This window comes from the organism of the source record quoted next, unplaced genomic scaffold (genome assembly GCF_019419815.1).
Source record: "Pyrus x bretschneideri cultivar Hongxiangsu unplaced genomic scaffold, Pyrus_bretschneideri_v1 Contig44, whole genome shotgun sequence".
Lineage (NCBI taxonomy): Eukaryota > Viridiplantae > Streptophyta > Magnoliopsida > Rosales > Rosaceae > Pyrus > Pyrus x bretschneideri.
This window is the reverse complement of record NW_025999768.1, coordinates 3,456,958-3,482,711: the sequence shown is the minus strand read 5'-3', so window position 1 is coordinate 3,482,711 and position 25,754 is coordinate 3,456,958. Positions and strand designations below refer to the sequence as shown.

Sequence of the window (25,754 nt, the reverse complement as noted above, 5' to 3'; positions counted from 1 at the left end):
CATCGGAATTTAGTGTATAACAAAAATTAGTTTATTAAAATGTTTACAACAAAATATATTACGATAAATAAAATGAAAATTATAATTATAATGAAATAAAATTAATACATTAAAATTAGGAAGAAAATAAGAAATAATTAAAAATCAAAATGTAATTAATAAATGAGGTTATTAATGTATCAAGGGACTAGAATTATATTTTGATCTTACTCATGGTTTTAGTCTAAAAGTCATCTTTGGCAAGGATTAGAATTAAGTTTTCTATTTATTATATTATGCTCTTCTTAAACTTAGTTTCCGACGGATGAGAAAAATTTGAGTAGGACAACTTAAACTACTTTAATGGTTAAGCACTCTCACAAAAGAACAAAGTTCTACTGCATTCGGATTATTCAGCTCCATATAGGGTGGAACCTTTAAACCACCCATCTCACTTCTTTTTAGCGTGATTTCATCAGCGGCCGGATCATACTTTAACACTTAATATTTCATCTCTAAACTCTAACGGTGATGATAAATAACTTGAAAGACCGATGGCTAAATTGAAGGTTCGAGCTTTTTCCTGAGTATCTAATTTCCGCACTCTATTTTTCTCCTCTGCATTTCTCTAGTTTAGTGTCTTCCGGAAGTGCCTTTCGATGGTTCAGAAAGCACTTTCTCATAGTCAGTTACTTTAGGAAGTACTTCCCGATACTACAGAGAGCGCTTCCAGATAAGCACTTTCAATTGCTTCTTTAAGCACTTGTATTTTAATAAAAATTTCAATGTGTCTAGGATAAAAGTACTTGTAGCAGAAGCGCTTGTAAACCAAAAATGCTTGCTTGAGAAGCAATCCGAAATGAGCCCTTTATCACACAAACAAATGAAGGACTCCATTAGCAGAAAACGAGATTGCGGAAAACATTTCCCATTAATTTTGGTCTGCTTTGTTTAGGTATGGATGTTGTGACAGCCATAGATGCCATACCGACCTACAGGCCTTAGGAGAATATACAGCAATTCAACGATTTCGCCGAGTTTTTAGGTGACGAGATAGCTGGGAATGCTCGAGTTCTGTGGAACAAACCTCTCAAAACCGTTTATATCAGCGACTGCGGAGAGCTCAAGGTGGCAAAGCCTTCCCTTTCTCCGAGTTTTCCTTGATCATTTTATGCACATTGCATTTGGATATAACATATATAACTGTTAATATTGTTTGGTTCGTTGATTTAATATTTTTGTTAAGAGCCTTCTAAAGTTATAATTGTACTTAAATCTTGTTTCTGCTAAGATTTTGTAATGAGAATGTATTGCTGCTTAAGTTGTGCTTTATGCGTTTCGATGATAGTGGCGGTATTGCAAGCCTATCAGGCATTGTCGTGTATTTTAACATTTTATTGTGACGATGCGTGATTGACTTAAGATACCATCGCATCCTACCTAGTCAGGCAACATAGCATAACGAACATTACTGATAAGAACTAAGAAGCATTGGTATATGCTATAGTTTGAAGATATCTTAGATGCTATTGTTTAAACCAACTTCATACTGGTTAGTTGTACAGTTGTGATATCCACATATCCTTTTTATCTCCCACACATTCCCCTCAATTTTCCATTGTCGAATTGAGTGAAATGAAAAAGATTAAATGACATAAATTAATAAGGGATGTGTAAGAATTAACTGGATAGCGCAACGCCAATTGTATGTATAAAATGTATGTATGTATGTATGCATGAAATGCACCTACATACAAAAACATTACTTCCCAATTGGGGAGTGATGTTTGCACTTCCGTTTTCTCTTTTTGCAAATGCTACAAATATTTAACTTGGAATTGGATCTGTTTTTGGGCCTCAACCCGGTCCATTGCAGCAAATAGAAGGGGAGGCTTCATCAAAGTTGTGCTTGGCCCTTCCAAGGATAAGGAATCAGTTCGTCAATTGGCAAAATAATTTAGAAAAAAAATAAAAAATAAAAAGTGAAAAAAGAAACAAATGATGTTTATGAAGGTAGATGAATTGGTCGGACAAGATCCAAAGACAAACAAACGTACGGTCTGGATTGGGTGGACCCATCTCAAACTTCTACGAATTCTTCTGTCTCAATGGAAAGGACACCTTGGGCACCGCAGTCGCAAGGCCCATTGGAAAACGACGAAGATGTAGCCCTTCTCTCTTTCGGCCCAATAGGGCGCAAGCAAATAGAGAGGGTGGGGACCACGAACAGCTGGGCGTGAAGGGGTCCTGCAGTGCCTTCATCCGCTAGCGCCAAATTCAGTCCTACGGCCGATCAGCTATCACTTATGTTTCTCCTCCTGCAGGTGGTCCCCACCACCTTCCTTCTGCTGCTGCTTTTTTCTACAGCTGTACGAACAGGATTCTCCGACGATGGGGCGTGTATTCCCAGGTGGTCCATGAAACCTAGGGACGACACGTGTGCTCGTACGGGTTTGAGGTCACTGTGCGCAAGGGTAAGGACCTCTGACGAGGACGTCCGAAAAGCGAACGTCATTGATTGGGGAGTTTGGTACACTGTCCCTCCCGTGTAATCAGTGTCGTTACATGGACCGATCAAATCTAACGACCTCCCCCACATCTGTCAACCATAGCCACATTTGCACGCTCCTTGAATTTTGATTTATTATATTATCCTCTTCTTGAACCTAGTTTCGGATCGATGAGAAAATTTTGAGTAGAACAACTTAAACCAATTTAACGGTTAAGCACTATTGCAAAAGAACGAAGTTCTACTGCATCTCGATATTATCCGGCTCCATATTGAGTGCAACTTTTAAACCACCCATCTCATTTCTTTTAGTGTGATCTGATCAACTGGCTAATCATATTCTCGTACTTAATATTTCATCCTAAAACTCTAATAGTGATGGTAAATAACTTATCAAATAAATGACTTGAATAACCTAGAGCTAAATTGAGAGTGCATAATCGTTGTATGTATTTTACGACTAATGATGAATCTTGCTAATTATTGCATAAAAAAGTGTCTTCATAATCTTAAATTTATGATCACATGTTCCATCTTTACTAAATAATTAGACATTAGTTACCCTACACAATAGTTACGTCATTGTGATATTTTCTGAATGTGTTCGATGTGCTTATCACCTTTTTCACAATAAATTAGAATCGTATTAGTGCCTAATCACTATCCATTTAGTAATTATGCCTACATTCATACGGTTCAAAAAATCCTTACCAAGATCAACCTAATTGGGCTGAAATCCACTCACCACCTATGTGGGTAGATTAGATCATATAAATCTAAGTTTAATTCGGTCCGAAATTATTAACATCTTGAAAAACATATACTTGCGTCAAGTCAAACACATAATCTCAAGTATAGACACAATTGCCCCACCACAATCTTATCGTTTGAGTTCACACGAATTACTCTAATATATGTGCTAAACCATGAACTCATCATGTGAATTTATTAAATAAAATGGTAGATATTGGAAATATTTTTCAGTGTGTTCGGAGCACGAGACGAAACACCACATATCATTATATAATTAGTTGGACGCTTGAAAAAGAAAAAAAAAACACTTTTCTCTAATTATGTAATGACCTATAATATTCCGGCTCGTATTCCGAATATAGTCAGAAATCTATCCAAGATATTGCCATAAGATTTGTTGTGATTGAATATTTCATTGAGTGACATCTTGGTATTTTGTCTTGACCTTAAAAACTTCCATTGGTCAAGCGTATCTCAAGGATTAAAGCACAAGAAAAGAAAAGTTGCTCCTTCCTTTCCATACTTTCCTTTCTTTCTTGTCGACCAACTTCTTCATTTTTATGTCTTTTTAAAACATATATTGTTGAAAATATTAAACATCTCGAATCAGAAAATTAACAAATTAAATATGATGAGCGTGGTTTATTTCTCGCTACATCAAGTTTTTAGTGATAAAAATTTCACACCTGAAGATGATAAAATGCGAGTTGAGGAACAATATCAGTGTAGTTAGTAATTAATTGCTAACACTTCTTTTTAAAATATAGACATGTATAATTTCAATGTCTATATTCCCTCCACCATATCAACAGCTGGAACTTCTACGAAAGTCATTTAAGAAACTTCTTACACACCTGAAAATTATAAGATGCTAGTTGAGGAACAGTATCTTAATAATGAATCGCTGCCATGTCTTTTTAAAATATAGACACGTATAATTTCAATGTCTATAGTCCTTCCACCATGCCAACAGCTGCACCTTCTGTCGAAATCATATTAGAAACTTCTTGCAACAATACAAAATCTATGTGTTTGTGCGTATCTATATATGGCTCCAAGAGATTGGTAATTGTTTAAATATCTTATTTAGATATTATTTTGTTAGGGCAAGGCAAATAGTTTAGTGGAAGAGACAAGAGGGAAAGCCCCAAAGGTTGAAGTAGGAAGCAATTATACCCCACAATGCCACCAAACGGTCCAAACACTCCAAACTAAAATAAATGAATCAACACATCCTATGTCCATTTCACCACTCTATGTTTTGTTTTTGTTTTTTAGCAAACGTTACTGTCGACACTAAGAGAGTGAAAAATCAAGCTAAGTCCTATAATATGTTAGCATAATATGATTCAAATTTACTTTTGACAGAATCAAACCTAAGACCTTCTACTTATAAGTAAAAAAAAAATACCACTAGAATGAATTGAAATGTTTTATTATTTAACCGAGGTTATAATCTTTGTACATTGACCCAAGTTGGGGCTGAAAGATTTGATGATGACCGCGAACATTCATTTATTGAGATTTTATTGTAATGCTTCTATACCTTTCTCACACTGTTACTCAACCATTCTATGTTCCTCACTTCTCCCAGTAATAAAAACTAAATAAATTCAGACAAACGTTACGCAGGACAACTTGATCAACTGGACAGTTATGCTCTCACAATGAAACATATTCTAAAGTAGTTGGCTACAATTCGACCCTACGCATATGTAACTTGCAATGAAAGCATTCACGTGTGATATATAGGTGACCCGACCAACTAATCAAATGGACCTTTGAACACTTTCTCATAAGATTAGTTTTTTTTTTTTTTTTAGGGACCAATTCTCATAAGATTAGTTAATTGATACATGTACAGATGTAGTATAATTTAAGTAGAACAATAACATCAAGTAACTTGTGCGCGATGATCACAAAAACTTTTGAGTACGTGTCACACGATAATATATATACTAATAAAAGTGTTAGGTACTTGGTTTTAGAATGTGCCTAGTATGCGCCCGTGCACCTTTATCCACATATATAGCTACAGGCTACAGCTACTTGCTGCAAATCTACTAGTCTAGAGTACTTATTACAATCATCAACAATAAATCTTTGTCTACTTCGACACGTGTCTATCAATCTGGCCGTCCAATTGTCTTCCTCGGTCCTCACGCAACCAAAAGTCGTCTTCTCCGTCACTCTCTGCAGACTGTAGGACTCCTCCTTCCTTAATTGCTTAATAACACATTCAAGTTTCAAACTTTCAACAAACCCCACCTTCTTTCTTGACTCAAAAGCCGCTTTTGGCTTTTCCAAACCGCGCTTTTCCTATATGCACTGAAAAAGCCATAAGCTTTAAGCTCTTCTCTCTGATTTCTCACAATTCAACTCGAAAAAATGGCGTTTCATCACCACCACCAGCAGACCCCTCACGAAATGGCGTTCCACTCCTTCGCGGAGGACCAGCCGCCGCTCTCCGGAGCTCTGACGTGGCTCAACAACGCAGCTTTCCGCCAGCAGAACACCAGCTTCAGCGGCCTCCACGACGCGGGGAGAAACGACGACGTGGTCATATCGCCGTCCGGGAAGAGCAGCAGCTGCAGCGATCGGAACCGGAGGGATATAAGCGGGTACGACGGCGGAGAAGAGGAGGAGGGGGAAGACGAGTTGGAGTGCGAGAGCGCGAGGTTCAAGGCCGACATCGTGGGACATCCGCTGTATGAGCAGCTTGTGTCGGCGCACGTGTCGTGCTTGAGGATCGCGACGCCGGTCGATCAGCTGCCGAGGATCGACGAGAAGCTCGTGCAGTCGCAGCGCGTGGTCGACAACTACTCGGCGCTCCGAGCCAATGGGGATGTTGGAGTCATGGATGAGAAAGAACTTGATTTGTTCATGGTTAGCACTAATTAAATCTTAATTAATTTTTAATTCCATATTATTGAAAGTTTAAAACATTTTTAATTTCTGGATATTTTTAGAGTGTCGTTTAATTAGTTGAGGTGGCAGTGAAGAATCATGTTGCTTAATTCTCTAATTATTCCACTTTACAAGTGCTTTGGAGAATCTTAACCCTTTAATTAGTAGTTTGATTAGTGGCATGTCTTGGAATTAGAATTTGTTCTGCAGATCGATCTCTCCAATTTCTTTATAATTTCTACTATAATATTAAGTCTAAACGTTTAGGTATGTATCCAGACAATCGAATCCTGGTGCGTAGTTCTGCTCGCCTAATCCGCTCACGCCTAGTTCTTACTTTGGTGTTCTCTTTCTTCTCTAAATAAATTTATGTACTTTATACAAGTCACATTGTAATTATGTACCAAAACACTTTAGTTACGATGTTGGTTGAGGGTCTAACATGTCGAGATGTTCATAAATTTGTTAAACTTTCGGTTTTCGTCATCTGATCTTTGCTCGTTGTGATTTTGTAGACGAATTATGTTCTTTTGCTTTGTTCCTTCAAGGAACAACTGCAGCAGCATGTCCGAGTTCACGCCATGGAAGCAGTGATGGCGTGTTGGGAGCTTGATCAGTCTCTGCAAAGCTTAACAGGTAATTTTTGTTTCTTTAGTTTCGATCGCCCCATAAATCTCGATCCTTTCCTCCCCATTTCGCTTCCTTTGTACGAAAAGTAGGAGACAGGGACAAAGGACAAGAACATGAATGTTACTTCCCATGTGCTAAACTGTTTTTGGTGTGTCCTAAATGTGAGCATCGTTTGTATAAAGCTGCCTAATAGTTGTTCTTTTACTGCCCTTCCCCGAAAAAACTATGTTTAACTCTATGTGTTTAGGTATCTGCGAAAGGAGGGATTTTGCAATAGCGAAACCATCGACATTGTTTCCATTGTTATCGTGAATCCTAATGTTTTGAGTTTGAGGTTGATGTCAGTTTGGCGCTGTTGAAGACTTCATCGGTATGAAGAGGAAAGACGAGGGCAGCAATTGCACTGACTCGAAGTTTTTATTTTTGTCGAGTCTTTTAGGTTTGATTAGTGTTGTCACTTTGGATTGCCTGCCTGCCTCTATAAATTCAGATATAGGATAAAACATCTTGTGTAGTTGTTATTGCTCGTTGTTGGTTGTTGATTGTGATCAACATTTGTTTATGGATGGTTTACAGTTAAATATTTTAAGCTGCTTTCACAGGTGTATCCACGGGTGAAGGAACGGGTGCTACCATGTCCGATGATGACGACCAGGTAGATAGCGACATCAACTCCTATGATGGAAGCCTGGACGGGCCAGACACCATGGGATTTGGCCCTCTTGTTCCGACTGAAAGTGAGAGGTCCTTAATGGAGCGTGTAAGGCAGGAACTGAAGCATGAACTGAAACAGGTAAGAACTATAGACTTACAGCGTATATATACATTTTCGGTGTGGACAATTAGTGTAGCTGATAACCTCTGCTTATTAGGGTTACAAGGAAAAGATCGTCGACATTAGAGAGGAAATTCTGCGCAAGAGAAGAGCGGGGAAACTGCCAGGCGACACAACTTCTGTCTTAAAATCTTGGTGGCAATCGCATTCCAAGTGGCCTTACCCGACAGTGAGTTTGAACTTTGTTATAATCCCCTTGAAGCTTTCAGTTTAGCAGATTCTTTTGTAATAGCTACTAATTAAGACGCTCTTTCGCTTCGATAGGAGGAAGACAAGGCCAGATTGGTGCAGGAAACAGGCTTGCAGTTGAAACAGATCAATAACTGGTTTATTAATCAAAGAAAAAGGAATTGGCACACCAACATTTCATCGACTTCCGTTCTGAAGAGCAAACGCAAGAGGTAGGATTACGATTAACATAATATGGTTGTTTTTCGAGTCAATTTGTTTCGTAAACTTCATATAAACTTGTCTCAATGTGTAATTTGGAAAAAAAAGTAATGCAGGTGACATGAACAACCAACGATTGAAGTAAATGTCATGCTTTTAGTCGAAAATCTAGCAACAGAGAGCAAGGAATTTAATATTTCTCGTACAGTAAAAGCTTCAAGCCTTCAAATGGTATGCTACCCATCTTTGGATCGATCGCTTCGAGTCCGAGGCACCCCGACACTATCCATGTCTTATAGTACCATAATATCATCAAACTCTAAGCATGTAACACGAAAAACTCGAACCAGGTAGCCTTAATGGACCACGTTTCGGTGGATCTAGATAGATTTTTTGTATACTGATCGCATATAAAATAAAACGCTTGCTTTCTGTACATATTTTTATGAATGAGAATGTCTATGAAGAATGTGAATCTGTAATTTTAAGGCAAAAAATACAACTGATATAAGAATACAGATTGTTCTGTTTCTTACAGCGCAAGAAAACCTATCAAAAATGGAAACAAGACAGCAGACACGACACTGAATCTAATCTCTGCATTCTACGAAAGGTGATTCATCGGTTATGCGTGGTGGAAATTTTGAGTAGAAATTTCATTGTCTCACACTGGCCATTCTCAAAAGGTTTTCTCGCTTTATAAGGTTTTGTTCCTTACCAATAGTAATTAGAGTGATGGACCATAGAGAATGAAATTGGGCTCAACCTTGAGGTTGAGCTTTAGGGTGTACTAATTAATTAGTAATTAATATATAATTAATTATCAAAAGATGGGCCTTGGGCCTTCTTGAGCTTTGAAAATTAATTTCGAATTTAATTATTTAATTATTTTTTACATGTCTCCTAACAGATGCAACCATTTTTCATACCTGTTGCGAACATGCATAATCCTATTATATATACATTCATCTGCATGACATTTAGAACATAGAAAAACATAATTCTTCTTCTATAATCCAAAGCATTCTTATTGAGAGATCCACAAAGAAATTCGTCAGGAGTTAAGTTTTTCGGTGCTGGAATTTTAACTTGATCATTGAATCTTGGTGAAGGAGACGTCCGTAGAACTACAAGCACTGAGTAAGGGCGAAATATCTGTTTCAAGGACATTGCGGAATGCAAACCTTGATCTTTAGTTTTTTCTGTTTAATATTATTTCATGTTCATACTCTGTTAAGTTAGTTGTTCGCATTCATCATTTATTAGCATATATAAAGTTATCATTGATTGTTGATATTTATCCAACACTGCGAACCTCTCTGCCTACGGAACCATCTTCATTGGTAAAAGGGTCAGCGAACCTTGCTGCGAAGCCAAGAGTAGCATCGGCTCCCCTGCCAACACCTTCGTCGAAATTGAGAGCGTAACTATCAATGTCTTACGACGTTGCTTACTTTTGCTTCTTGTTTCAGCACAACCTATTCTTAGCCTCGTTCAGCTTCTTCTTCCATCATGTTGTCTCCTTGAGCCTTCCTCCGCCTTCATGCTGGCGTTCGTGACCATTGTTGTTGCGTGATCCGGAAGTCCTAAAACAACCACGAAAACCGCAAGAAGACGTAGAAGAAGTAGAAACATCCATATCTGTTTTGTGTTCGCGAAGTGAACCGTGGTTTGACATGAGCACGGTTGGTCGAGAGAGAGAGAGAGAGAATCTGTGTTGCACTTGGAGTGGAAGGGTGTTAATTTATAGGGGAGGGGAAGGGGCGGGAAGGGAAGGGAAGGGAAAGGGATAGAAAGAGAGAAAAAGGAAACAGGAGATATGTATAGACACACACATATGGAAAGAAAGAGTTGCTCAATATTTAGGATTTATAGATTTTCGAGGAAAGATTTGATAGGGTGGTGTAGATTTGTGGAAACAAAACAAGGAATTCCTAATGCAAATCTCAGAGGGATTTCAAAATGCCGGAAACACGGGACAAAATACTACTTCTTATTATAGAATTGAAATGATACTCAAAAATAACTTTCTCTAATTATATAATGAAATGTGGTATTTTCGCTCTGTACTTCGAGCACATTGAAAAATATCTCCAAATCTTAACATTTCCCGCCATAGTTGATACGCGCCCTAACGCAGTGCCGTAAACATTCCCCGCCACAACCCACACGCCCTAAGAAAGGACGACTTGCTATTGATCAAAACAAAATAAACGAAGACAGGACCTAAACATGTGGAGTGCCGTCGTGGTATTTTGGATCAATAATGTAATATTATGGCATTTTAATTTGTTGTAATGACATCGTTAGTTTGGAATGTCATGGTGGCCTAAACAAATATAGGGAAGTATCTGTATCCCCCATAAGAAGTAATCAATATTGACAAAAAATCTTAAATCAATCATACAATGTCACGTGAAAAGAAAACTACACATAATATGTGATTAGAGGAGTTCTTCTGTCTGGACCATGTGGTTGACCGATCAAATACTCATCGGATGGGACGAGAAGGGGATGAGTAGGCCCAAAATACAAAAGGAGTGGACTGATATTCTCGTGTAACTGACTTAAAATATCGTTACAGTGACATTTCCGTTGTAGGTAAGTTTTTCCCAAAATTTTATAACCGAAACCGAAACACATCTATTAAGCTTTGGCATGGTAGTGTTTTAGATGTTACTGACAATCTAGGTGATCTTGATGTCCAATTCTGAAGTTCAATTTAGACTCTTCATTAGACAATTATACTTTATGGATCTCATTTTTCAGTGCAACTGCAAATAGCCAAATAACTCCACAACACTCATGTTCGTGGATACATTACATTTTCCTCAAGACTTTAACAAGGTTTAATCTTTGTTTCGATTACAACTCGGGCCAATCGAACATGTTTCATTTAACCCTAATATGTTACTAGTGTACAAAGTGACAAAACAACAACAAAGTCTTATCCCGACAGAGATTAAGCTTCAATACAATCCAATGATAAGTGCTTGTATTGAAGTTGATTCAAAGGTAAAATCTATATGAGTTGAGACTTTTATAAGACCTAAATGTTTCTATAAAACAATAAAACAACTTCCCCATCACTATAAAGCAAGGCAAATATTAAGTTTATTTTCCAAGGGCTAGAAACACACGGGTACCGGCGCCGGCGAGACATCGACGATGAAGCAACTTGACTAAGACCATTTTCAAACCTGAGGCTATGTTGCCGAGGGTTGCTGCGGTTGGGTCTATCCTTTAGGAGGAACCTTTGCTGCCATAGAGCGTAATCCGTTCGCAATTTCAGTGAAACTCAGCCTCTCAGACGGCTCTGATGACCAGCATCTCTCCATCAGTGATTTCCATTCAGGATCGCAAGAGTCCGGTATTGGTGGCCGCAATGTGTTGCTCACAATACCACCTGCATTAACATATGAACAGCAGGATATCAGCTTCTCCGAATCTGAGTAAAACCTCAAGGAGCCGAGCATTGTTAACAAGTGTGAAGTTGTATTGAGCAGTAGAAGATACCTATGATAGCACCATAGTGCAAATCCGCATATGGTTCGTCTCCAGTGAACAGCTCCCACAACACGATACCGAAAGAAAACACATCGACCTATTGCATGCAACAAAAGAGGAGGGTAAATAGCTAAGCAATAAAAACAGGTCTAAGAAGTGAGTGGCAATCATTTGAGAAGATTCAGAATAAATTAAATAAGAAAACACAAACCTTCTCAGAAACAAGGCTACTGCTACCATTCAACAGCTCCGGTGCCATCCATGGAAGTGTTCCCCGCACACCACCGGAGATCAGCGTATGACATTTCACCTTAGATAGGCCCAAATCACCGACCTGGCATCAGAAAGAAACCGGTGAACACAATATTCTAAACACGTAAACGAATTACAGTATGTTACACAAGAAGCATCTTATAAAGCATGTCAATGAAAAATGTGCGTTTTTGAAAAAGATGCTGCATTTTAAACAAGTATGTGGCTTATTATAAGAAACGAAAGATCACATCTACCACAAAATGAACCAGAATATGAGAATGCAAGGAGCAAAATAAAGGCACTACCTTGCATATTGGGCGGTGTGGATCTCGAAGATTGACAAGTAAGTTGTCACTTTTCAAATCAAAGTGTACTATCTTCTTTTCATGCAGGTACTCCATTCCGAATGCCACATCCATTGCAATCATGAGGCGCTTGCGCTTGTCTAGACTCCTGATAAAATTAAATCTGTGTCAGATTTTTATCCCACTTTAAAATTACAAACAACAAAATGCCAAGCAAATACATTACTTCTCATTTTTCTGCAAGGCATTTCTCAGAGAGCCGTTAACCATATATTCTGTCACTGTTGCCACAGAACCTCCGGGTCCGTCAAGCACAACACCATAGAAAGCTACCACATTGGGGTGGTGCAAGTCAGCAAGCTTGATGGCCTCATTCCAGAAATCATCTCTCTGTTTGAACACATAAACCACAACATACGGATTAAGTAAAAGAGGTATGAATGAATGAAAGCTAAAAGTTTTAGAAACTAGTGCGACAAAAAGACAAACCATGCGCTCTTGTTCTGAAGGCTTCCCGAAAAAACACCTATCATTGATTCTTTTGATTGCAACATCAGTGCCCCTCCATTTTCCATGATAAACGGTACCAAAAGTTCCGGAACCTAATTCTCTCATCTCTTCAAGGTCACTGTTCTTTATAATCTGCCAAAAGAATAAGAAATCGGTCAATGTTACACGGTAATATCACAACATCACAATACATATAAATGGAAACCAATTTTTCACCTGCAACCGGCCTAGGCCATCTGCTACTGGAAAACCAAGATTTGGCTTATCTGCAAAGTTGGATTTGACATCCTAAAATAGAAAGCGGAAGTTAGAAGATAAACAACAGGAGAGCCTAGAATATTTTTTCAGAGAGGGAGAGAACACATACAAATAATAAAATAATTTCACACATGTACATATATGAATTCTTAAATACCTCACTTTCTGATCTGTTTTGCATCCCTGCAGCATTGTTTTGAACCTCTTCATCTCGATTGGATTCATAAGCAGACTCATTTTTATCATGCAAGTAAGAATCTGATGGCGTAGATGACTGAAAAACACGAGCAGCTACTCCCTCGGCAACAGCTTGAAGTTCTTGCTTTATTTGTTCTTCTGCTGATCCTGCGACAAAGAAGCAAAATATTATGAAAAGTTCATATGAAATAATTAACTTATCTAGAAAGTAAAGGCAAATCATCACGTAACTAACCTTTGGACGACGGAGCATGCTCTGAACTAAGATCCCTGTTCAAATTGCCTGGTGGCTGTTGACCTCCATTGTCCATTCGCATTTCTGTATATGGTTCTTTTCTCAATTGTATTTTGGTTGGCATAGGAGGCAATTGAGTATCCTGGCACAAACTCCAAGGATCTTGATTGCTGAACAGTGAGTTTGAGGAGTCCTGGGCACCGAAACCATTCGAGGTATTAACTTCCCTCTCGTTAGGTACCATCTTGGGCTGCAATCTCATAGTCTCATCATTCCATTCAGGAAAAGGTTGAATTCCATCAGTGAGATGGGTAGAAACAACAGGGGTTCCATAATTAGATTGGTAATTTCCAACTCTTGATTGCAGATAAGATTCAGGATTTCCCCATATAGATTGTTGTCCTAAATCATAAAATTCTGCTGGCTGTGAACTATACCCATGTGAGACTTCGGCAGGGGGAGAAGCTAGTACTTCGGTTGAGTTAAAGTGATTCCTGCCAAATTTGTCAACGATGTTATCTACAGCCACCTCTCTACCCCCAACTTGTGGTGTTTTGTGATCAACGTTGTCTTCCATTCTAGGTATATCCCAAGGTGATTCACCATGCTCCTTATTAACATAAAGCTCAGTGGGATTTATCCTGAGTGTTTGCATCCTCCCGTCGATTTGTCTCAGATTATCATATGCAGTTGGAGATTCACGAACCAGGCATTCTGAAGTTTCAACAGGTGCGCCTCCAACAAGAGGTACATCTTGATTAAAAGGATCGTTACCTAAATTTTCCTGTTTAACCTGGTAATGAAATGGCATTGGATGTTGTTGAACAACATCGTCTTGACAACGCTGAGGAATACCGACCATGAATGCACCATTTGGTGATTGCACATCACCTCCTCTCTGGATAACGCCCTGTGGAGATGAAATCTGAGAGAGGCCAGTCACATCTGAATGAGATGTTATGAGACAAGGATCTACTGGAATTTGAACCCTAGGTCGAGCCTCAACTCCTTGGCCAAAATTACCTTCTCCCCTGTTCATCGGCTGAGCTCGCAAATTCTCCTCCAGCCGAGGACTATAATAAGTTGGACTTGAATCAGATACCGGGCTTCCGCCAATGTCTCTCTGAACCTGTACCACAGTATCAGAATGTGCATGAGGCAATGCTATCTGACACATATAACAGTCCTGGAACTTTGTGGACTTCTCGGGATACACTACCTGTTGGTGAGATACCAATGCATCATGGTAAATCACATGCTCCGGTGGTTGAACTTGATGCCATCCGTAAGCACCTCCTGCTGTTGTTGAGGGTACTTGAACCTGATAGGAATTATAGCTTTGTTCAGCAGGAAGCTGGACGACATTGGGAACATAGGTACTCTCGCCTGCATACTTATCCAACCGAGTCTGTTGTGGATGGATCAATGGCTGAAGCACACTTGGTCTTATATTAACATGAGAAGACGAGGGAGTCATTGTCATGTGTGCTGCAGGAATGAAGTGATGCGGGGTGATGCCAGCAATACTATCACCGTATTGCTGTTTGGTGAATACAGGACCAGCAGTCCCCAATAGGTGAGGACTTGGGAAACCCATCTGAGGAGGAAGCTGGATATGGTCTGCCCATGTCATAACCTCTTGGCGAGGACCAACATAAGTTTGCAGATAAGGAGCAGTAGATGAAATGCCAATTCCAGGTTGCTGCTGTGATACTGTAACAGGCACAGATCTTTCTAACTCACCTTCCGGATGAGAAGATGGTGTTTGGGGAGGCCCAGACTTAACCACAGGAATGACCAACTGGAAGTGTAGAAACTTCAGAATAAATTGCAGGCTTAGGATCCACAAATACCAGCCTTGTACTAGCATCATGAGAAGTAGCTGAATCCCCTTTCGGTGATAACTTGCCCGGTGATGGAAGTCCAGTATTGTCCCCCTGACCAGGAACTGAGTTATCAACAACATCAGTTCCACTAAAATCAGAATTTTGAGTTGAAGTTGCACTTGCATTGCTCTCCTTCCTCACGATACCAACACTCACCCCATCCGTAATCCCATTGACAGCATCAACATATCTCTGCTCACTGTTATGTAAATCCCCAATTTGTACGACACCAGATGGATCAACTTCAGAAGCAGAAAACAAAAATACCCTCAACTTTGCTGAACCATCTGGAGATCTCTCGACCAACTTCCCATATTCATCCTTCATATTGTCAAGATCATCAGCACATGAAACCGACACCAGTGCATCGAGATCCTCATCGGGGAGCTGGTATTTAATGACCACAGGTTGCCCAAATGTATCCACAATCTTCTGCACTAGCTCATTGAAGCTCACATCTCTCCGAACACTAATAATCCTTGTCTGCCCTCCAACATACCTCAACATTCCATCACTTGGTCTGGGCAAAATCTTTCCGCCAAAGCTGCACAGAAGCTTTATTTTCTTCCCAGACACAGAATCTTCTCCACCGTCATCACTTGCTTGTTCAGTCCCGCTGCCACGATTGCCCAAATTGGCATTACAACCATACCCCGATGTCGAATCATTCCCAGTCTGATCAGCAACATTGCCACTGACCTTATTTCCTAAATTGGGATTATAACCAATCCTAGCTGCCATATCATTAACTCCATGATCTAAACCACTGCCAGCACTCCTATTAAACATATTTGAACTACAGTCAGAAGGCCCAGAAGCAGTTGTTGTAGTAGCACAGCTTACAAGATCAACATCATTTCCACCGACCCGACTGCCCAAATTAGGACTGTAACCAATTCCAACACCAACGGCAGGGTTCACACCTGGATGCCCCACCGGCACAGCAATGCGGGGGCCAGGGCACCACGGGGGCACCCCCGACACGGCATTTCCATACCCTAGGCCAACATGCCCAGCCTCCGAGGCAACCGGTGCTTGGTAAAAAACAGGTATTGAACGAGGGCTATTAACTTCACGAACCAGGTGGCTAGGGAAAAATCCATCAGGGTTTCGAGCAGCTGTAGTAGCCTGCGCAATGCGGGGTTCTTCGGCCACAGTTCGAGCTACATTTAACTGTCTCAGTTCCTTGGGAAACGAATTTTGATCAAACGCCATATCTACAATTAATATAAAAAAAATTCAAAATTCAATCAAGGGTCTGCAAAATCAACCGTAAATAAGAAAACCCACGATCAAAATTCGATAAAGCTAAAATATTTTCATCTGGATTGCAATAAAGCTAAGGTCTTTTCATCTGGGATTTTCATTTTATTAATTCTAATTCAAGTACTGAAGCTTTTCTAATCATCTGCTATAAACCCTAGCCAGATTGCACCAAACTATAACAAAATTTTACAGCTTTATATCCAAAACAGGGGGCAATAAACACAGATAATTGAAAGAAAAAAAACACACACACAGAGAGATTAAGTACCAGATTGAAGCGTTGGCGTTTCGAGGAGAGAGAGAGTGTGTGGAAGAGATAAGGTGGGGGAGAAGAAAAAAACAGAGAGAGAGAGAGAGAGAGAGTCCTAGTCGGTGGAGTGCAGTTTCCAAACTCCGAAGGAATCAAAGCTCACAGTGACAAGCGTCCCCTAAAGAGCTCCTTGGCACTTTCTCGCTCCAAAAATCTGGTCTTTTTATTGTTCCATCCATCGTTGAATATTTTCTCGGGAAAATGATGTGTTTGTGAATAAAATGGCAGAGTGGCGTAAGAGAAAATTTTTGGTTTGAAGTCTTTGGAGAAGGGAGAAGAGAGAAGGTGACGGGGGAACCCACGTGGAATGTTTCATGCAAGATTATGATCTATCAGTAAAAAAGTGTAGTATTATGTGTTGTTGGGAACATAGGAGTACTTTGTTTGAGATAGTGACATATACAAACAATATATAAATCCTTTAAGGGAAAGGATTCCGATTTAAAAAAAAAAAATGGGAACATCCTTTTGACTATTAGATTTGATTTTAATGAAATTATGTAGTTGAGATTAAATCACAGACCACATAATCTCAATCACAAGATTTCATTAAAGCAAAATCTAACGGTTAAGAGAATGTCATGGGATCCCTTCCGTTAAAGACTTCTTACATACATACATACATACATACATATATATATATATATATATTTTGTGGTTTCTATATATTATCTCAATATTTTGAATTTAATGGCCTTGTCAAGAATTTTTTAATATGTCAAGAATATAGACTGATATATCAAGTATTATAATACAAATAATTAAATATTTAAAAATAATTTAACTACTAATATAATAAGACTTGATGTACCAAACTATGTATTCGGTAGACCTAAAAATTTCTCGACATTGTGGCAAGGTAGGAGAAGACAAATACAAAACTAAAATACTGGAAGGTCCTTCAAATACTACATTAAATTATATTATGCAACATATTATTTAAGTAATACTTTATGATAGAATTGTTGGTAGTAATTTCGTATCTACTTATGGTTACTTTTTTTAACTGCTCATGCTATTTTAATCACAACTTAATTAAAGCCTTAACTTCTTATTTTTGTTCGTGATCAATCTTTAATTACTTTGATCGCATGATCATGGTCAATATAAATCATGATTGTTTTACTAATTAGGTTTCAATCGTTCAATTTTATTTAATTTTTTGTTAATACAAAAAGTAAGGAATATTAAACACATGCCATCAGAAAATTAAAAAAAGATAAACATAAGTTATGAGTTTATGTTAAAGCATTACCACTGTTTTAAAAATTCCGCCTAGTGCTATCAAGGTCTTGTCTAGGCTTTGGACGACAAGCCACTATTCTAATGATTCATAGACGGTTGAAAATTATGAAAAAATGCCTAGACTTGTTTAAGTAACTATTCATACTTAAGAGTAAATTATTAAAAGAAAAAATGTATGTCTACATTCGACGATAGAACTTACCGTAATTCTTATGAACTAAAGTATTTACAGTAAGAAATAATTAAGTTAATGCATGCCATATTGTTGTATACTATAACTTACCGTAACTTTTGTATTTATCCCGAAATTGCTAACTTCTTTCCTGGTCTGAATAGGGCAACTTCACAATAATTGGATTATTCTTGGTTCACTATATTTTTCTGGATTCATATCGACCGTTTGAAGGACATTTTCGACTTTCACCGAATCGGTGGGTGATGACACATCATCAAAACTGGAATTGCGATCCTCTGAATTTCTCTGTCCGAGAGTATAAATTCTAAGAAATAGAACTAATCGTTTTAAACCCTTATTAACTCATCATACTAACTCTGCACACAAATAAAGCGTCTGAATGTCTCATACTAACAACCCAAATCTCTTAATCCTTGGCTTTCTAACGCAAAGATTCCGAGAGATTTTCAATTCTCAAAACTGGGAGGATATGAGATATATTTTCCTCGTTTTTTATAATTTTTTAAAGGTATAAAAAGTTCGACATCAAAGAGGAATAAATCTTTATAAGAAAAGGAAAGAGAGAATAATATGGAAACTAACATCAGCAAGTCTTTTACTTGTTTGGATGAGATCCGCCAAATCCTTTGCTTGATATTAAAACAAAAAGTGAATTAAACTTCCATACGCGGTTTCATGTGAGAACCTCTAAAGACCACCCAACGGTGTGAGCGTGTAGTGGAAAACAGAAGACCACTGTGGCTTTGCTTGGACCTTGGTTAGAATGAAGAAGAAGGAATTTTCTCTCCATTTCCCAAGTGACTAACATTCATTTTTTTTTAATTGTTGTCCCATCAAGTTGTGCAACCCTAGCATTTTAATTAGCAAACGGATGGTGCATCCCTCAACAAATATTTTTATATCATATGTTTAACACCGTTACTTTTAAAAGTGCTCTATAAATTCATACAACTTTTGAAAAGTATTTCATAATGTACTATGAACTCGTAGTCCCAATCACTTTCATCTCTTACCATCAAATTCATTACTAAAGCAAAAATTCTGATATTTTTATGTTATATATCGAATAATAAACCTTAAATTCTCAATACAAGTACATATTTTTTAAGTGTCAATAGGCACTTGCTTGTATAATATGTAGTAACTTTACTTAAATCCACCTAACCTACCTATGTCTCTGCCTATACTCCATCTAGGCGCATAGGAGGCCTTGGCCCACCTCTAGACTAGCGCCTAATGTTCATTGATTAGGACCACCTGAAGTTAGAATCTTAAATCCGCCATTGAATATACCTTTACATATTAATAAAAAACCAAATTAACTTTTCTAACAACATGAGCACCGATGTAACGATATTCCAAACCTATCAAGCGGCAGTATGTGTTGGTAACTTTTCGAGCAACGTAGCTTTATTATTCTGGACCTTGACATTTTTCATCTAAGTACTTTACACCGAAAGGCTCAGCACCAAATTAACGATATTAGTCAAACAAATTCATGTCGGTATTATAAAAGTACACCGACTAACCAATCGATATTACATCATGCTTATGTGATTCTAGTATATCTATGCGCACTGAAAGTCAGGTAAAAGAAAGAGATATGTATAGTACTTGGCTCGATCGTCTTTAGCAAGTAGATAATCCTACACCTGTTAAGTTGTCGTTCCTCCAATAAGCAACAAGGACGTGAAACCCTGCATTTTTGAGTATTTGTATCCTTCTATGTTTGAAACACCCTAATCATTTTGCTATAGATAATAGAGGTGTGACAACGATATGTACGTAGAGAAGAAAATGAGTTCCGGAATCAGTCGTGTTTGCATGGGCTAATTGGTCCTGGTCGGCCATGCTTTGTCGGTTTTATGCAGGATTGATTCTTGTCATTCATGTTTATAAAGACGGATAATTAAACGCGACTAATTCTAACAGTTCTTGAGAAAATAATTGATTAATTGTGGGATTGTGTGAGATGGAAAGTAGACCTCAACTTGCATTGTTTTATTTATAACATGTGTGTGCGCGCGCGCAATATGCCCTATTGGCTGCAGCGTAGAGAGTATCATATTGTTCCTTTGTGGGAGAATTCAGAACATAATTAGCAAGCTAATCAGTAGTGTAAACAGTAATTAAGCTAGCATAGATTTCTCCTAATCTGTACATTTGACCAATCCTAGGCTCCTAGGTATCTAGTAAATCTCATGTTGATGAATCCGATGATGTTCAATATTACAACAAACGTAGAAGAAGGATCAACAAAGTGCAAGTGCATTTAATTAACTAATTGCTATTTATTGTTTAATGAGAAATGCTAATGAAACTCTCTAAAGTGAAATTCTCTGTTAACTCTATGTCATCTCATGTTTTTGATATAATATTTTATAATGTTGGCATGAAAATTGACGTTAATTAAACTGTTAACCGTGAGATGATAGAGATTTCATCAAGAATTAATCCCACTTTGAGAGAAAATCTCCTTAGCATTTTTCATGTTTAATTACTAGGTTAGGAATATTTAGGAAGGTCATGATCTAATGAACTGCCACATATTTGGCCGGGACAAAATCGAAGTAGCTACTAGCTAGCTCTTTAGTTGTTCGACATCATCTACCTCATGGTGCGTGCTTCTTGTTTTACAGCTGCAGGAATTGCTTAATTATTTGCTGTCAAAGTATCACGAGTTCTTGCAGACGTGAGAGAGTAGCAACATTAACAAGAACGGATGTGCTCTCCTATGATGTTAGGCACTTAAGTTAAATATATTTATCCTCACAATTTAAATTAGTTTAAAATAGCATATCGATCCCATAAAAACCATTGCTTTATTTCTTTACAATGTTGTTAACCATCCTGGAAAGGCCATCTTCTTCTTTTTTCTTTTTATTTTCTTTTTTCTTTTTTCTTTATTATTTATTTTAAATACAAGACAATTTAGAGTATGAGCATTAGCCATTTAACATTTTGGACCCGCCATATGCCATTTAATAATTTACAGTATGGGAATTAGCCATTTAAACTACTCATGTGCCCCCTCTCCTTCATTGGATTTGCCCCTCGTAGTATGGGCATCGTCATCTTCATTCACTACTTACGCCCCCTCGTAGTGTGGTCGTCTTCTTCATTCACTATTTACCGTATCAAAACTGGGCCTCGGTTCGACTACGTACGCGTACATGCATGCATGCATTATTGCGTGAAAATTGAGCAATAGAGAAGGTACATGCGAATTGCAATTGTAATTAACTATACAAGCTGGGAACTTCTGCAAATCGAATTGATGGGGCGAAATTAATCATGCAAACTCATTCAGATTCTATTAAATTTCTTTATGATTTGAAATTTTGTGATGATCCAGTGATATATAATTAAGTTATTCCCAATATCTATATATATACACACACACACTTGACAGCAAGCATTCATTCCCAAATTTCCCAGTCAAAATACAAACTACAGATTAACCTAATTCAGAACTGATCGTTCGCAAAAGAAAAAAGTTTGAAGAAAAATAAATTGAAGTTAAAAAAACATAGCAACATTAGTAACCGTGCCAATATATATGTACACCCCCATGAAAATTAATTAACAAACCATATTTACGTTTATGTGTATTACGAAGCCTACTGATTAATTAATTATTAAGAACCGATTAATTGCTGAGGTCTTGCCTTTGGATCATAAGCTAGCTGTAGGCAGTTATCTCCTTGGACGCAGGCGGAGAAGCCACAGAGTCCTGCGATGTTCGAGGCTGCGAATGCGGCAATCGGGAGGAGAATCCCAAGAGCGGGTCATCCTCGAGGTTGGACTCCTCGTGATCAAAGTTGAGGGCGTAGCTGAGTGCGTCATATTTGAAATCGGCTGAATGATGCCTCCGCCCCGCGCGGCCATGGCCATTGCCACGTCCATGCATGCGCCCAATCCAATTTCTGCACTTGTCTTTCAATTCTGCAAACTCGTAATGATTGTTGTGGTGGTGGTGGTGGTTGTAATGGTGTTGGGGGTGGTGATGATGCCTAGACCGCGAGGACCGAGGATTAGGGGAGAATGAGGAGGTTTGCACGAGGCTGACATTATCAGCCTCATGCGGAGTGGGAGGCGCCGTGAGGGCGCGGTGGTGGTGAGCTTTAGGAGTAGGGAAGCATGGGATGATGCAGAGGGAGGAGCGGAGCTTTTGTTTGAGGGAGTTTGGGGAGCAGGGTTCGTGGTGGTTCTCCATTATTTTGATTTGTGTGCAGAGGTGAGGGGTGGTGGTGGTGGTATTTGTGTTTTTATTTGGGAGGAGGAGGAGGCCCCGTGGGGAAGGTGCAATGACGGATGAGGACACGTAGGTTTCCGGAGTTCATGGGATGCTTTTGGGGTTTCTGGTCATTTGACTTTGTTCAGAGATTATCGCTTATTAGGGTTTTTTTTTTTTTTTTTTTTTTTTGTTCCTTTCGATAAATCTGAAAACCATGTTGGGCCAGAATTTGAAGGTTAATATTGTGGTCCATTTGCATGACATATGGGCTGGGCTCGAATACAAAATCGGAATGTGGGCTTGAACATAGCATAGATTTTATGGTGATGTGATTAGTTTTTCTTGTTGCCCAATTAAGAAAACCATGTGATTATGAGATGAGATTTGGTGCCAATGTGGTTAAGCGAGTTGATTTTTTTTTTTTTGGTCAACCGATAGATTTTGTTAGATTAGTCATTGACGGGGCTCAAATACACGCCGTCATGTAGAGGTTCAACACCTTTTCATTATTGTGGTAAAGGGTCATTTACGTTAAGCGAGTTGATTAGGACAATGTGTTTTTTTTTTTTTTGGTACTTGAGTTCGAATTTTCGTTATTATAAGTTAAGATTAGTTTAGAATATCACACTGCTGGACCAAATAAAGGAAGATTTGAGTATATGCAATCCATTTGAATTTTTGTTCATTAATCTTCTTTAATTCATTCGATCCAATAGCTGAAATTTAGAGAAGTATATAAAGATAAAAATAAGTGTCTTTTAATATTAGTTTGTATGATCCTTAGAACCCTTGGTGTGTGTGTGTTCTTCCTCACATGATACGATCTTTGTCCATATCCTTTGTGTAATAAAATATTGTAGAAGTGGGGTTGGGGTTGATACGTTTGTTTTGTTTATTGAGAGAAAATATACTCGCTCCTGACATTTGCGATTCTCTACAGATTATGTCTTGTTTTTAACTTTGAAAAAGATTCACTTCTATTCAATTTTGATATTATTTATTGATAAATTTGATCGTTTAAGATATAATTTCTTTAAAGAGTCGATTTTATACGTGGGGTAAGACGTCATTTGTGTGTACAATCGAATTGACTTTCAGGTTATGAGGACAAAGACGTTTCATTATCACAATGAATGAAACCACATGAATTAGGGTTTGGACTTACGTGAGACCCGATAATACCTTCATATAATGTAGCTCATTCACTTGTGAGAATGTCTGACCATCTAGCTGGTCAGACTGCTCTACTCACATTTATGAAATGTAATTTAATAATTAAAACACCTGTTTCATTGAAGCCAAACTTTTCCCCCCCTTAATTCTACTTGATTCATTGAAAGAGTGCATAAAAGAAAGTGCAAATTCACTACCCTTCTCCTTACCTAAACAGAAACACAGAAGAAGTGAAGTCCTCAACAAAACCATTCACTTGGTGCAGCCAAGAAAAGACATTTTATTTACTAGAAGGCCCAAAGAAACATTACAAGAAGAGATTTGGTTGATCACGTGGCTCACCCTTGTCCCTTAATAAGTGCCAGGTTTTCAGTTCTTAGCAACACGCAGCACCACTGTCTCATTCGACGCACACCTATTGTACTTGGTTGAACCTTTCGGTTAAGTTGCACTGAAACTCCATCAACCTTTCCACCTGACTGCAGTAAACACTATTTATTTTTGTTTTACCGGTAGTAGGCCGTTGAACCGTCTCTGAAACTTTAACGGTTTTCACTCATACATAATTGAGAGGAGAGAGATGAAGATGATTGATGCAGATTGTATATACAACCATCAATGGTATGGACCCCTTTTTGTCTGCCACCATATTTTGTTTCCATCTTATTGTTTAACTTCCATCTTCTTCTTCTTCTTCATTTCTTTGGAAAATATTTCAGGACCAAGCAGCTTTTCATGGTGGAAAAACTGGATCATTTATAAGAGAAATATATACATATATATATAGAGCTACACTCGTTTTCTTTGTCGGGTTTTGAGTTGTTGTAATTTGGAGGTTGAAATTAATGGCTGGAATGCTTCCTGGTGTGGAATGCGCTCGGAGGAGACGAGTCCATCAGAGCGGAGAGTCACCGTGTGTCGGCGGCATCCATGGCAGCACCAGGCGGTCTTCTTTCTGTTTGTATGCTAGCAACCATGATTCTCACCACACCCCCACCTCTTCACTGGTAATTCTATCGCTCTCTAAGTGTTTTTCGCGCTCTTATTTTCTTGGAAGCATCCGATTTTTCTTACCCTCGAAAATGAATGAATCAAACAAGAATCAATCGAGGAAAAGAAGAAGAGAGCGCAGAAGGAGAAACGAGAAACTGGAGTGTGAAAATCGCTATCCTACCGATTAAATTACAAGCAAATATAATTTTCTCCTGTTGTATGGATTATTTTTCATGATCATTGTTTCAATTTGCATGTTCTCCATTAATAACAGTATTAATTTATTGGACACAATAGCAAAGAAGCATACTGAACCAAGCATACATGGATGAGAAGCTGGGAGTGGAAGCCAGAGAAGCCAAGGGGAGATTAGATGAAAGACTGAGAACACAAAGAAAACCACAACCCAAAAGGTAATTAATTTACCAATATGTGGTCCGGCTATGAAACAAATTGTTGCTGACACATCAATAATGCCTCGATATCCATGTTATTGATGCGTTCTTGACAATATCGAAGAAACAATTGTTCCTTCATGCACATAAAATTTCTTAACAATAATGGTTCTTGCATTAACATACGCGAGGGGAATAAATTTCCTCTCACTCTTTCTCCTTCTGCAATACCTGTTTATTTTTGTCTCTCGATTTTCGATATTTTTTAACTATGTGTTTTGTTATATTTGTGATAAATTTAGGCATACTAATGGTGGTAACAAGGGACTGAAATGTGTGGATGGAGGAGGAAGATCATCTGTGGTGCTTGGGGAGTTGCAGAAAGAAGTTTACGGAGCAAACAAGAGTAGTAGTAGTAGTACAAGTGGGTCAAAGAAGTTCAGCTGGTCAAAGCTGACCTGGAAGTCATCGGACCAGGATGAATGTGCAGTCTGCCTGGAGAGGCTCAGGCCAGGTGAGGCCCTGGTGCACCTGCCCTGTGCCCATAGGTTCCACTCTGGTTGCATGGTTCCATGGCTTCACAACAATGGCCATTGCCCCTGTTGCAGAACGGAGATTATCTCCTAGTAACTGTATTGGTAATTTGGTAAATGCAAATTGAAAAATACAGATTGAGCTTGCAGTTGCAGTTGTAGAGTTGGTTTGAAGTTTGAACAATTAACTTTGTGATGCTAATTGTTTGGTTACCATATGTTTTTGTTAAAGTGAATAGTTGCCAAGTA

At 38.4% G+C, this 25,754-nt stretch overlaps 4 protein-coding genes across 5 annotated transcripts; 2 read left to right on the top strand and 2 right to left on the bottom strand.

The window, feature by feature from the left end:
* Positions 1-5,436: 5,436 nt before the first annotated feature.
* Positions 5,437-8,472, top strand: LOC103955935 (homeobox protein knotted-1-like 3). 2 transcript variants are annotated; one of them, XM_009367848.3, is made up of 6 exons: positions 5,437-6,127; positions 6,664-6,784; positions 7,381-7,571; positions 7,651-7,782; positions 7,878-8,014; positions 8,120-8,472. In XM_009367848.3, the coding sequence occupies exons 1-6, from the start codon at positions 5,630-5,632 to the stop codon at positions 8,121-8,123; spliced, it is 1,083 nt and encodes a 360-aa protein (XP_009366123.2). In that variant the 5' UTR covers positions 5,437-5,629; the 3' UTR covers positions 8,124-8,472. The 2 variants fall into 2 exon arrangements, with proteins under 2 accessions (XP_009366123.2, XP_009366122.2); XM_009367847.3 differs by having other exon boundaries at positions 5,438-6,127; positions 8,112-8,472.
* A 2,312-nt stretch (positions 8,473-10,784) lies between these two features.
* LOC103956063 lies at positions 10,785-17,035 on the bottom strand. Its single transcript, XM_009368005.2, is given in 11 exon segments — positions 10,785-11,409; positions 11,520-11,607; positions 11,722-11,844; positions 12,071-12,218; positions 12,297-12,460; positions 12,560-12,712; positions 12,797-12,868; positions 12,996-13,183; positions 13,272-15,066; positions 15,068-16,374; positions 16,692-17,035. Coding segments are annotated over 10 exon segments (4,206 nt in total). The 5' UTR covers positions 16,373-16,374; positions 16,692-17,035; the 3' UTR covers positions 10,785-11,239.
* A 4,821-nt stretch (positions 17,036-21,856) lies between these two features.
* On the bottom strand, positions 21,857-22,390 carry LOC103933868 (histidine-rich glycoprotein-like). Its single transcript, XM_009343566.3, has one exon. It carries the CDS (start codon positions 22,388-22,390, stop codon positions 21,857-21,859), a length of 534 nt encoding a protein of 177 aa, XP_009341841.2.
* A 1,670-nt stretch (positions 22,391-24,060) lies between these two features.
* Positions 24,061-25,754, top strand: LOC103933833 (probable E3 ubiquitin-protein ligase RHY1A). The gene is made up of 4 exons (XM_018644140.2): positions 24,061-24,205; positions 24,304-24,591; positions 24,875-24,990; positions 25,275-25,754. The coding sequence occupies exons 2-4, from the start codon at positions 24,430-24,432 to the stop codon at positions 25,597-25,599; spliced, it is 603 nt and encodes a 200-aa protein (XP_018499656.2). The 5' UTR covers positions 24,061-24,205; positions 24,304-24,429; the 3' UTR covers positions 25,600-25,754.

Coding starts and splice junctions, on each gene's coding strand:
- LOC103933833 (XM_018644140.2), top strand. CDS start 24,430: ATGGCTGGAATGCTTCCTGGTGTGGAATGCGCTCGGAGGAGACGAGTC. Junction 24,592..24,874: donor ACACCCCCACCTCTTCACTG/GTAATTCTATCG, acceptor TGGACACAATAG/CAAAGAAGCATACTGAACCA. Junction 24,991..25,274: donor AGAAAACCACAACCCAAAAG/GTAATTAATTTA, acceptor TGATAAATTTAG/GCATACTAATGGTGGTAACA.
- LOC103955935 (XM_009367847.3), top strand. CDS start 5,630: ATGGCGTTTCATCACCACCACCAGCAGACCCCTCACGAAATGGCGTTC. Junction 6,128..6,663: donor AAGAACTTGATTTGTTCATG/GTTAGCACTAAT, acceptor GTGATTTTGTAG/ACGAATTATGTTCTTTTGCT. Junction 7,783..7,877: donor CCAAGTGGCCTTACCCGACA/GTGAGTTTGAAC, acceptor TCGCTTCGATAG/GAGGAAGACAAGGCCAGATT.
- LOC103933868 (XM_009343566.3), bottom strand. CDS start 22,390: ATGGAGAACCACCACGAACCCTGCTCCCCAAACTCCCTCAAACAAAAG.